Source organism: Typopeltis vanoorti, chromosome 21 (genome assembly GCF_054136105.1).
Source record: "Typopeltis vanoorti isolate ZY-2024b chromosome 21, IOZ_Tvanoo_1.0, whole genome shotgun sequence".
Classification (NCBI taxonomy): domain Eukaryota; kingdom Metazoa; phylum Arthropoda; class Arachnida; order Uropygi; family Thelyphonidae; genus Typopeltis; species Typopeltis vanoorti.
In genome coordinates this window covers 82,412,196-82,426,252 of record NC_143569.1, presented here as the reverse complement: position 1 = coordinate 82,426,252, position 14,057 = coordinate 82,412,196, and the positions used below count along the sequence as shown (strand labels likewise).

The 14,057-nt window shown below is 37.0% G+C and overlaps 1 protein-coding gene across 5 annotated transcripts in view; it reads right to left on the bottom strand.

Moving 5' to 3' along the window:
* The window catches only part of RtGEF (Rho-type guanine nucleotide exchange factor), a 334,719-nt gene that overhangs the window by 30,350 nt on the left and 290,312 nt on the right, over positions 1 to 14,057 (bottom strand). For 4 of the 5 annotated variants that reach the window (XM_090411130.1, XM_090411129.1, XM_090411131.1 and 1 more), the window contains exon 16: positions 11,603 to 11,693. The exons of the other annotated variant lie outside the window; for it this stretch is intronic. In XM_090411130.1, coding sequence (XP_090267256.1) covers positions 11,603 to 11,693 — 91 coding nt within the window. The remainder of the gene's footprint in view (positions 1 to 11,602; positions 11,694 to 14,057) is intronic. 5 annotated transcript variants of the gene reach the window in all.

The following is a 14,057-nucleotide window of genomic DNA, read 5'->3' as shown; positions in this document are numbered from 1 at the left end:
GGCAGTAGATGATGAATTGAAGTTGGTGGATTGAGTGATGGAGAGTTGTAAAGTAGATGCCCTCCCTCAATGAGTCTTTGGACTCCCTAGAGGTGTCACATAATAATAATAATATCTTCCTTTTAACATGATTCTGCCAGGGATGCTATCCCCCAAGCCCCTTCTTAATTTTTCTCAGAACTCTTATCTGTGGTTTCTGGTCAACTGTTTTAATTTTAACAGGACAATATAAATTCATTTAACTCCCCCACCACACCACCTTGGCTTATTTGTTGTCTATCCTATTTTTAATTTGCCATCTTAACAAAAATTGTGCATGGCCAAAAATTATTGCAATCACTGAGACATGGTTGACAGAAGGGGGATATAACAACAGGAATAGAAGTCGCTGGGTATAGCATTTTTCATCAGGATAGGATGGGAAAGCGTGCTGGTGGGGTACTGCTTATGATAAGTGATGATCTGTGTCCTCTAAGAGTGGAGGCTTTGGAAGGAAGTGAGACAAATGATTCTGAGAGCATATGGTGTGAGGTAGAGGTAGGCAAGACAGGATATTTAGTGGGGTGTTGCTACAGACCCAGGAGCACAGAGGATGGGGACCAGGAGATGTTTAGACAGCTAAGTTAGACAGCTGTGTGTCATCACAAGTGCAAGAAGAATGATTGTTATGGGAGATTTTAACTACAGTAGTATAAATTGGAGAGAGGAAGATGCATGTAGCAATAGGGGAATGGAATTTCTAGAATTCTTGAGGGACAAATGTCTTAGGCAACATGTAACAGAGGGAACAAGAGGTTCAAGAGTTTTGGATTTGGTTATAGCATCAGAAGAGTTGATAATAACTGAGTTGACATCTCTCCCACCAGTTGGAGAGAGTGACCATATGGTTTTGACTTGGAAAATGAATAGACATGCAGGAGTATCAAAGAGATGGGAACTTATGTGGAATTATAATGCAGGTGATTATAATAGTCTTAGATGTCAACTTCGGGAAGTTTCATGGAGAGAGGAATTGGAAGGCTGGGATATCATTAGTGCGTGGGAAATTGTGAAAGAATATTTGTTAGCAGCAATGGTAAGATTCCACAATTCCACGTATACCACGAGTGAAGAAGAGGACACAATTTGGAGTAAAGTGGATGACAAACAATATTAAACAGGAATTACATGTGAAAAAGAGGCTATGGAAGAGATATAAGGAGACATTGACTAGTGTGATAAGGAAAGCGAAACTGGAATATGAGAGGAGATTGGCCCTAAGATCCAAAGAAAATCCTAGGGAATTTTTTTAGCTATGTGGCCAGTAGGAGGAGAAATGACTGTGGAAGAATGATATTGTGAGATAAAAATGGGAATAGAGTGACTGATGCAGAGGACATAGTGGAATTGTTCAATGAACACTTTATTGGAGTATTTCATCCTAGAGGAGTCAGTTTTAATGCTAGAGGGATAGGGCCGGTTCGAGGTTTAGAAGTACAGGAGGAGAGTGTGTTTCAGATACTGAATACTCTGGATGTCAGTAAAGCTGTGGGACTGGATGGTATTTCACCCCAAGTTTTGAGAGAATGGGCTAGGGAACTGACAGTGCCTTTAACCTGACTTTTCAATGAAAGTCTGACTTTGGCAAAGGTGCCTAGGGAATGGAAGGAAGGTAAGATAGTGCCATTGCATAAGGGTGGTAACAGACTGGAAGTGTCTAATTATAGGCCAGTGTGTGTCATCAGTAGTTGTTAAGATCTTGGAGAAAGTAGTGAGGGACCGTATACAGCATTGGGCAGATGAGGGTAATGTTATCTGTGAGAGTCAACATGGATTTGTGAAAGGGCGCTCTTGTTTTAGCAATATGCTAGCCTTTTATAATAAAGTTACAAGAACATTAGATGAGGGAAAGGCGTATATTGCAATTTTCTTAGACTTAGTGAAGGCATTTGACAGGGTACCACATGATAAGCTGATATTTAAGTTGCAACACATGGGTCTGGATGTCAGATTGGTCAACTGGATTCAGGATTGGCTGTCTGATAGGTATCAGAGAGTTGTGTATGGTGGAGCAGTTTCAAGGAGGCAGAGAGTTACAAGTGGAGTCCCACAGGGCTCAGTACTAGGACCTATATTGTTTAACCTTTATATCAATGACATTGCCAGTGGATTGCAAGGGGATATTCAGTTGTTTGCGGATGATGCGAAGCTGGGAAGGATTATTAGTAATAGTGCAGATGTGGTAGCCCTGCAAGAGGATTTAAATAAGCTAGATTGATGGGCAAATGAATGGGGATTGTCGGTTTAATGCAGCAAAATGTAAGGTCTTGAGGTTTGGGAAACATCGATGGGATGCTGCATACTCTATGGGAGAAGTTATACTGGAGGAAGTAGGGGAGACAAGAGATCTGGGGTTAATGATTGATAGAAACCTAAAGTTTAGGGGACATATTACAAAGGTGGTAAAGGTAACACAGAGGATTGCTGCAATTATGAGAAGGACACTGACCTGCAGAGATAAGAGGGTTATCATTCCGTTGTATAAGTCTCTGATCAGACCACACTTGGACTATTGTTCTCAGATTTGGTCCCCAGGATTTGAAGGGGATAAATTAACTGTGGAAAGGATACAAAGACGGATGACAAAGATGGTTTCAGGACTGTACAAGGATAGTTATGAGGATCGGCTGAGGGAATGTGGACTGCAGAGTTTGGTGGATAGAAGAAGGAGAGGTGATATGATTGAGACTTTTAAACTGTTGAGAGGTCGTTACAGGGTTGACACTGGGGAGTTCTTTCGCTTGGTTGAACAGCGGGAAGGCGTGATGACAAGAGGCCATCCCTGGAAGTTACGAAAGGAAACTGTGAGCAAGAGGGTAAGGAGTGGTTTCTTTGCATGGAGGGTGGTTGAACCATGGAATGCATTGCCTGATGGAGTGGTGGGAGCGAGAACGATCAATGAGTTTAAAGAGTGGTATGATAGACTTTGTGTTTCTTAGGGGGAGACCTCCCCTCGATGAGTCTTGACAGACTTTATGTTCTTAGGAAGGACCTCCCACGATGAGTCTTTTGACTCCATGGAGGCCTGAATAATAATAATAATAAAGAGCTAATATATTTTCCCATTTAATTGTAGCTTTTTTTAACACTTTTTTTCCTTTTGGCACTTACAAAATTTAAGCACAGATCCTTGTTATATTCTCAAATTTCTCAATTATTTGCCATAAACTGAAAATCTCATTCTGACAGTACTTTCAGCTTGAATCTAGCTTGTCCTTCTGTAAGTTCCCTTTCTATAACTTTCTTAGCTCTTTTCACTTATGCTTGCATAAATCTTACCTGGAACACCAAATAGGGAAATATCTCTATAATTCTGATATTGTTTTTTTTCTCTTTTTATAGGTGGGTGATAGCTCTAAGAGTTCTACTCCACCTAGAATTCATCCTTCTGACCATGCTTGGTTGAATATCATCTACTTCAGTTGTTTTTCCACATTTAAATTTTTAATAGTTTTCTACCTCAATATCGAATTCCTCTTAATTGCAATTCCTATCAAAAGCGAGTTTTTGCTCTCTTAAGGTTTCTGCCTGGTCTATGAGAACCAAGCAGTTCGAAACAGCTGTCAGGCCAGTGAAACCTTATCAAAACGGACCAATGAAAGGCAAATATATGGATGCTTGGGCAACTCGTAAATGCCGGTGAGTGTATTCCCTTAAACTCTCTGGTCAAATTTCATATGAAATTTTCATAGTTTCTACATTCGGCTTTGAAATAATACTGGATTTAATATCCATTTGATTTTTATAATTTTGCACCACCGAACTGAAGCCTTTTGGCTCTTTATTTTAGTAAACTTTTTACCACTTTTCATTCACTTCTTTCATTTAACAATTTTTTAAAGCTTTAAAAATTTTTTAATTACTTCAAGCATCTAAATATATTTATCTTCAATTTTCATGTCACTTTTATCACCTTCATGTTGGAGGTTTAAGGGAATATTAACAGCACTGTGAAAGAATTAAAAACTGTTTTGTATTGCCTTTGTGTGTGTGTTAGTTATTGTATGAAGATGTCTCTGTGATTGAGACAAAATATTGGAAGAATTAAAATAGTTTTTAATTTTTTCCTGTTAATATTCCAACATGATTTCTTCTCAGCATTTAACATGGATACTGATTATTCATGGTGAACACATCGCATTCGATGCAAGACAATATGGTAATTTGAAATTACATTTATCTATGCAATTAGATTGGTTTGCCTTCCTTGAAAGATGCCAGGATACAAAAATATTACCAAATTGTGTCAAACTAAAAATTAAGTTCAACTAAAAAAAAAAAACCCTCCATATATACAAATGTTCTAATTTTGCTTTGCTGTGGGAACAGATCGCTGCTGCTATAAACACACCAGCCACACTGCTTCTAATGCCACTATCAGCTCGTTACAATGAGAGCTCACAGCTATCCTCAACCCTGAGCTTTGGTCCATTCTATCGGGACATTTCAGAAGCCTCTGTCCCAAAAAATTTCTATAAGAAGAAATAAACATATCAACGAAAATGCTGTCAATGCCCTAAGACAAGGTCACAATTTACCATAACACCAAAACAAATGCCGGTACTAGACTTAATATACAATGTCGAATGTAGAATCTGCAATCTGACTTCCAAAATATCTAACATCATACTTGATGCTAATATCTATATTAAATGACTTGCAGAAGAAAGAGATTTCAGTACTATTCAAAGAGTATAATGAATGTCACGACTGGAATTTAGATTATTATTATTATTATTATTATGGGTATCTCCATGGAGTCAGTAGACTCATCGCGGGAGACCCAAACTAGCAAAACAATATCTGTCATATCTCTTCTTGACGAAGAGCTCACAACTAAGTCAGGCAATGAATTCCACTCATTCACCACCCTCCAGGCAAAAAAGCTTGTTCTGACACCTTTGTTAACCACACTCTTCTTTAATTTCCAGGGATGACTCTTGTTCTTCCATCACTATCACACAGCTGAAACATTTCCCCTGCAACAATCCTATAAAAATCTTTCAGTAATTTAAATGTTTCTATCATATCCCCTCTTCTTCGCCTATCAACCAATCTCTGCAATCCACAAGCTCTCAATCTATCAATGTAGGGAGCATTTTTACATCATTCACCAACTTTGTCACTCTTCTCTGAACCCTCTCCACAGCCCCAAGGAATCCAGGTGACCAGACCTGAGCACAGTAATCCAAATGTGGAAGTATCAACGCTTTATAAAGGGGAATAATAACCTCTTTATCTCTGGATGTCAGTGTGTTCCTCAACAACCAAGTAATCCTATGTGCAATCTTGGACACCTTAGCAATGTGTCCTCTGAACTTCATCTCCCTATCTACCAACATCCCTAAGTCCCTAGCCTCATCAATCTCTTGGAGTACCTTTCTATCAATGTAGTACACACCTGGTAATCTTTTAATCCCAAAATGCATGACTTTACACTTTTCCACATTGAACTGACATCCATTATCTTTTGCCCATTTTACCAGCTTATTTAAATCATCCTTTATTGAGCCATTAGTAGCAGACGCTCTACCAATTGACCAACCTTGGCTGGCTCTTTAGCTCTATATTCAGTAGCTCTTTTCCAACTTCAATTCACCTTCAACAGTAATTATGAAAAGCCAAGCAAAGGAAAATAGATTATATGCAGATAATAGGGAAACTTCCTAAACCCATCCTGATTCACTTCTCAAATATATGTTGGCTTTAGTTCAAAACTCAATAATGTTAATTTCCATCAGCAGTCTGCAAAATCACAAATACTCTTCCTAATAGAAATTCACACTTCTGCTTCTTCAAGTGCTACTCATTTCAGTTTTCCCAATTACTTGGATTCTTTTCATCTCAAATGTGGAGTTTGTGCATATGCTCTTTCTAATATAACATGTTAGAAAATTTCCAACTTATTTTTTCTTTTTGTCTAAAAATTTCTCAGTCCCATTCTATCACAATCTTTGTTATCTCTATTTCTTTCTTTAATGCCTCCATCATTCTCAACATCCTATTTCTTTATGATTTCTTTTCTTTAAATGTTGATTTTCTCTGGTCCAATTTTATCTTCCTTGGAGATTTTAATCTTCACAACTCCAACTGGCTTTCCTTTTTAAATTATATATATCAAGCAGGTAAAGATGGAGAGATATTTGCTATCACTAATGATCATGTATAAATGGTTCACATACCTACCAGAATATCAGAAAACGCTAACTATCCAAAACTAGATCTCTTCCTCACTAGTGAGCCCTTTAAGTATACTGTGAATGCTATTTATCCTCTAGGCAATTCAGACTACAATCTTTGTTGATTTCTTCTTCCTTCGGTTTGATTAGATTTTCTGAACCAAACATTTGTACTACATGTATCACTGAAGTAATTCTTATAGTATAAAAACATTTATTCCCTTACCACTTTAAATTCTCATCTGTTATCTAAGCCTTTGTTCTCCAAGAAGAATGCAGTTATACATGAGAAGAACTGAAATATTACAACTGACTTTAATTTAAATCTCCAGCTTCCTTTTCTGCTTATAATAAATCCTGAAATAGCTGCAAGTAAATTATCAACACATCCAAAACTGATTCTGAAAGGACTAAAAGCAGCAAATTCATATCATGCCCAAAAGGCACTCAAGCTTTCTGATCCCTTGCTAAAGCTATTGGCCATGACTTTTGTCCCATTCTACTTCCATCTCTTTTACACATGATCCCATTGCATTGTTACCCACAGGAAAAAAAATCTCACAGCTTCTTACTTTCTTGTAATTCTTGCACAGATGATCTTACTAAACTTTAATGAAACCTGTGACAGTAATACAGTGTAAAATATATTGGACACAGCAACAAATATTTCGTACTGAACTTGACAATACATCATCAATGAAACAAACAAACAATTCAGAGAGAGAGAGAGAGAGAATACAAGGTAAATATAGCAGTAAAACCAATAACAGTGACGTCTGGATGGGTTTAGGAGGTTTGCTAGAAGGATCATATTAAATAGATTAAATGTATACATAAATATTTATCCCACACACGAGAGGTACAAGAACCTATAGCACATCAGTGCCGTGTGTGAGATATAGGTAAGGGTTGGGAAAGTCAATGAGAGCAGGTCATTTATATAAATCAAAAAGAGGGGTGGGTGAAATGACAGAGTCCTGAGGGACACTAGCATTGATAGAAAAGTCTGAGGAGAGAGCACTATCCACCATTACATGTAGGGATCGATCTGAGAGAAAACTGATGATCCATTTACACAAGGAAAAAGGCAATCCAAATGATAGTAACTTGTTGAGAAGCCTTCAATGCCAGATCCCATCAAAAGCCTTGGCTGATGTCAAGAGCAATGGCAGATTTATCCAAACCTTTCCATGGAATGGTTCCAATTCCATGGAAATGGTGAGTGACGTAGGCTAGGAGATCTCTTGTGGATTTAGAATGACAAAATTCATACTACTGGTCACTAATTAGATATCAGTTCTCAAGATGTTGACTGTTGATAACCTTCTTTTCCATTATTTTAGACAAAATTGATGTGAGAGACAGGTCGACAGCTTAATGATAAACATCTCCATTTTTGAGAACTGTTGTACATGAGCTTTCTTCTGCTGAAGGGGTGGGTGCTAGCTGAGTGCAGCTTAACGATGATAGAAAACAGATGTTAGTTCAGGAGCACATCTCTTGAGCACAATCGGCAGAATTCTACCAGGACCATAGTATCCAAGATTCTTCTGATGACTTTCTGGTGGAAGGTCACTCACAGGAGGCATGAGATGTAATGTTCTAGGCAAGGAAGGAGATAATTTGCTCTGGTCATGTATGTAGGAGTTGGAAGAGAAGAATGAAGCCAAGACATCAGCCTTGTCTTTAGGTGATGTTACCATTAGGGTGAGATAGAGGAGGAAGCGCAGATGGACAAAAGTTGTGCAGATGACTTTGCCGAGGGACCAGAAGGTGCAACTGCCAGTGGCACAAGAAGCGAGTTTTCTACATTTATCCTTGTTGAATTTAGACTCTGCCCTTTTAATGGTGGATTTGCAAGTGTTGTGGGCAGCTGGTGGTCTTAAGCCACTTGTGAAAGGCTATTTGCTTTTCTAAGACAGTCCTGACACACATTTTGGAGAACCATAGTTTAGATAGGGGGTTGGGTAATTTGAGACAAGTGAGGAATGAAAGTTTCCATTCTAATATGGATTATTTTTGCAACAAGATCACAACAGGTATCTGGATCTGATGAAAACAGTAGTCTGACCATGGAAAAGAGGAGTAAAAGTCATGTAAGTACTCCCACTTGGCAATGTTGTAATACCAGAACATGCGAGGTTGTGAACAGATGAAGGAAAGACGTTCCACCAGAGGTGAAAACTGAATAACATTATAGTCTGAATTGGCAAGAGGAGTAGTCACCTGAGCAGAATACCTGGAAGGAGAACTAGTAAAGAAAAGATCTAGAGTGTTAGATGAGTGAAGATAATTGTAAGGAATTTGGTAGGGATTAAATAATCTAAGTCACTGCTTACAGCAAAAATCTCTGCCTCTCTTCCAGCTTGGTCAGTGAAATCTGAAAAAGGAACCCAATTAGAATTGTGGACATTGAAATCACCAAGAAGGATGACCTCACTGTTTGGAAATTTTGACTGTATGAAATCAAGCTCCCAAAGATAGGAAGCCAAAAAAATTGGGAGAACGGCAGAGGCAGAATAAATGAAACAAAATGTGGCAGAGAAATTTTAAGCCACAGGAGGTTAAAAAAAAAAAAAAAAAAAAAAAAAAAAAAAGGTAAAATTATAGGTTAGGCATCCTTTGGCAAGGAATATTAGAATATACAAAAGCACATGTACCTACCTTATGGCAGATGGAATCATACAGGGTATAATTTGGACAGCTAAGATGAGCTGAGGTTCAGTCAGAAACAGAACATCGAGTTTGGATGACTGTTGATGCCACGGATGTTGGTAAAATGAATATGAAAGATTTCTTTTGTGTAATTTTTGAGATTTATTATTTTTTTTTTGAATTTTAGAGGGAGGTTATTTTTTAGCTGAACTGCAGAGACACTATACCTATTTAGACTTAGTTTCATGTTTAATGTTACAGAAATTGAAGAGAAAAAGAGAAGGGAAAACATACAGTGGGAGAAAATAGGCTCTTGAACTGCAGAGTATCCAGATTCCAAACCACAACATAGCTTCAACAGTGCCCCCCCCCCCCCCCCACCTCCAGACATGACCTGGCAGTGAGACTGTGTGTTATTTGATCAGGAAGTTTCCTAAAAGATGCATTACCATCTGGTTTAGTCCTGTACACTAATTGGTGGCCAGCCTGTAGAACTGCTTTGCTGCTATACCCTCAAAGGTGGAGGAGTGCTGGATCCCTGCAGTATGTTTGGCAAGCCCTTGCAGGGCTTTCCAAACATCAGGGGGTATTTAAGAGGGAGGTTTATTTGATTTGATTCCCAGAAGAAGGATTCTGGGAATCAAACATAGCAGTAACCACTTTAGGTCCCCAATAAGTAAGGTGGTGGTATTTCACCAGATGATGAATCATCTACCACCTAGGACTAGTTAGCATTTACTCCAACTAGAAAGTCATCCTTTACAGTGGGAATACTCACTGTTGTTGGAGCCCCTTTGGTAGAAACAGACCACATCACAAGATTGTGAGGTTGACTTGACTGAAAGAGGCTGCATTTCATCTCATTCACAGAGACATCTTCAGGAGTACAAACTAATACTTGTTTCACAGACACACAAAAGCAATATAAAACTAAATGAACCTCGTGGATGTAAGACTAGAGTCCTAGCTAAGTGGGGCACCCTCTGTGGGCATCTGTAGGAGGCCTAGGTTGTAAAATAGGATCTCGAAGGAATGAAAGTTTCCATTCTAATATGGATATTTAAGATGTATTACCATCTGGTAATGCATCTTAAACCTAACCTAACGTTTCCCATATTTTGGAGTTTTTTGAATTCGTATTTATTTAAATTAGCCTGATTTCTGAGGGAAGATTCTAAAAACAGTTTTTCCTTTCAAAATTTGCTGTAATGAAACATGGTAATGTTTTTCTGGTGATCTTATGGTTGCTATCCAATGCATGATCCATAAGACGAGACTGACCATTGTCATGATTGCAGATGTATCTTTTGTGCTCTTCTATGTAGATGGTGGCTGATCAACTTGTCCATAATATGCCAACTTGCAGGAACAGGGCACCTTATATACACCAGGAACTGAGAGAGGAAGGAGCTGGTTTTTAGTGGAGCAAATAAGGATAGCTAGTTTGGCTTAAAGACTGTACAGAGGTTGTATTTCTTTAAAGATCTGGTTATTTTTTCAGACATATCCCAGACATAGGAAATGAGATTCCAAATCTTTGTGATGAGATGGTCATGGACTGGAAGAAGGAATGATTATTTTTTAAAATTCTATTGGGATTGTAGCCACTAGATAGGCAAGTGTGGTGTATACGGTGAAGTTCTGTTGAAAGAGAGGCTTTATTGGAACAAATATTCTAGGCTGTATTAGTTAGAGAGTTTGATGATGCTGTATTGTTGGAGAGGGGGAAGAGTGATGGGAAAATTTGTGAATGTACTGCCTGAATGTAAGTTTCCTTGTGAAGGAGAGATGACCATTAGGAAGATGTGTTAATAAAGTGTCTAGGAGGAGTAGACTGTTGTTAGTTTCTTTTTCCATCATAAAGTGGATTATGTCTAACATGTCTGGACCACAAGGCAAAACAGAAAACACATTATCAACCTATCTTAACCACATAGAAGGTTTTGGGAGGGTATAAGTGGAACATGTTTTTCGAAAAACTTTTTGTGTAAAAACTGGCAAGTGTTGTGACCAGTAATGTCTTTTAAGCTGATCTTAAGATCAGCTTCACTACAACAATTGTAATAATTTCTTTTATTGAAATTTAGAGGGTGCCAAAATTAAGACTTCAGATCTTTAGTCCATTACAATTTGGACTATTTCAATTAGTCATTGTTGTGCATAGACTGTAACAAGTAGTTGGCTCACAGGATGCTGGTTTGAAATTCAGTGAAATATAAGCTAATCAATAAACATCTTTTTATAATTTAGTGTTTTTGTGTTGTAATACCATTAAAATAAGTTAGGCATGAAAATGATATCCTTTCCCTTCAAGTCACTCCAACTGCTAGTCTATAAATGTTCTGTTTCTGCATTGTCTTTTCAACAGTTCAGCTTCAAACTTACCAAGCCAATTTCCTATTCACCTCTTTCATTCCAACTACCTTTATTCTCTGGCACAGCCTTCCTCATATTTCTCCCAAAGAACAGCCTCCAACTGTTCAAGAAAAAGACATTAATAGGTTCCTACTTTCTCTTTAACCACTTGTCCACACACGTATACAGCAATTTGTTATATATATATAGATTTTGTAATCTCTTGTATGCATGCATTTGGAAATTAATTTACATATATTAATATACTGCAAAGAAATCTACATTCAGCAACAGAGCCTAAGTTGTAGAGGGATTATTATTCTGTTTAAAAGAGAAATACTAATGCACACAAAAAGCATTACTGAAACACTTACCTTTCTTCCATAACAGTAGTATTGCCTCGAGTTTCCTCTACAATAATCTTTTCTTCTTCTGCAATAAGCATCTGAGGACTGTCCAGCAAAGCTGGAAAACAAAGGACAACACAAGGGGAGGGACAATGCAGTTGTTGCCAGGAAAAGTTGGAGTATAAAAATGCTTATGCAACATTAGAGTAATAACATTAAGTATGCATTGTTCATTTATTCAAAACAATTAAAAATTGCATGTCAGTTTACCAAAAGAAATATTTTGTTAGTCATCCATTACAGTATTATCAATTCATGCAAAGCTTCCACTGCAACCCATGCATTCATCAGCAACCAGAGTTTAGTTAGCACAGTGCAAATCAGTGAACAGTATCTACTTTAAGCAGCAGTTACAGTTACTGAGAGGCCAAAATGATATTTATGAAATACATGCTAATGTATATCTTACTAGATTGCATATATGTGATCTTAATAACAAGTGGTAATTTCTTATGTCATAATCAGATGACAGCAACACTGACAAGATTAGTCTATGAAGATTAGCTCTAATTTCTGAAACTTTGTAGTTTCAGGAGTTAGGAGGTGTGTAAAGTAGTACTTTCAAAAGCTACATATCTGATTGATAGTTAAAGTAGATCACTGATACAAAGAAAGCAGAGTGGGGTGATAAACACAGCCTTTGGGAAAATTGAATGATAATTAGCAATCTATCATCATGCAACAAGTGGTATCTATTTTGTAATTTGATGTCTGATTTCTTAAAGAGAAAACCAGATATCAAATTACAAAATGTAGGAGGAAGATCATAGCCAGGATGGAAGTTTGCTCAAAGAGACTGACTTGACCAAATGCTTTGGAAATATTCAACAGCAACAATATGGGTAGATTTCTTGAAAGGCAGGACGCTTCCAAGTATTGCAAAAGGTTGCTGTTAATGAATTTCTCCATATTTTGGAGAAATTCATTAACCTAATTATCCAACTAGTCGGTCAGCAACAACTTTATGCCAAACAAAAGATGGTCTCAAAATTATTTGCTGACACCAAAATTAACCATTCAGGTTTGTAATACTTTCTATCTTTTCTTCCATTTCTGTGTGAAGGGGATGGGGGTGCATAGAGCATGGTCTACTGGATGGGGTATGGCTACATTAATTTACCCAAAATTTGGCAGACCATAATTTTAAGACTACCTTGGCTCATTGACAGACTAGAGATAAGTAAATGAATTATAGTGAGTAGAAGCACTAACTGGGCAAATTATAATGGAGAAGCACTAACTTTTCTTCGTTATAATTTGAATACTCTTCGCTATATGCACTTGTTTCAGAAAAATGGTGTTGAGATTGCTGGATTAAATGAAGTGAAATACCAGCAGAGTTTATAAATTCCTTGTTTATTTTATGCTAAATCGCATTGTGAATTTTTTTAAAAAAAATCCTCATATACCAGGTGCAATTAGGTTCATATAACAGGACCAAGAATTCTATTGTGGACTGTTATGTGGTCAGGATTTGGATTATTCTCCAGATTAAAAAAAAGAATGAGAGAATTTATTTTATCAAGATGAATTTAAGTAATTTTAATGTGAGATGTTAATTCATAAACAGGCTGAGTTTCTTGATTCAGTTAACAAGAATAGAAAAAGTGCATGTATCAAAAAGAGCTTAACTTGTCAAGCAAAATGAAGAAGAAGAGTATATCAAAAATGTAACTGAAACTGAAGTTTTTCTACACATTTTAATTTGCAAAAAGCACTATGTTACTGCAACAATGTCTTATGCAAGGACTTAACCAAATCCTTGTGAAAGGCTCCAGTTTCTGTTTCTTCACTCCTTTGCAAGAAAAGTGACATCCTTTGTGAACACATCTAACACAAGTAGGGAGCAGTACATGGAACATTTTTCCATGTGGTTACAATATATATTATACTTAACAAGAAATTATACTCTTCTCTTAATCCTACATAGAAGTATAAGCTTAAGTGCAAAGTAGTTTCATGACTAGTCCACTTGTATATAGAGACTCTTGGCTTTCCATTAATTGCTTAATATCTCATAAATGCAAAACATTTTGACCTTCATTGAGGTCTCATCAGAAGGAACCAGACTCAAGAAGATACTAAAGGTTAAACAAATGCAGAAGTCAGCAGTCCTATATTTTCCACATGCATGTATAAAAAAAGATGTTTCACCTTATTTTTAAACTCTGGAGTTTAAATGTATATCCAAACATACGTATGAAGTCATTTCATTTCATAACTAGTCTACTTGTATATTGGGAATGTTAGATTCAACATTATTTTTTTTTAAATATTGATTTCATATCCCGATACTGAAACAATTATTATAGGTATGAGAATTTGAAGTGCTTAAGCTATATTAAGATTAGGCAAGATTAGATCTTATCTAACTCTTGGTTCTTCAAGAAGGAATCAAAAACTTTAGAAAATTATCAAGCAG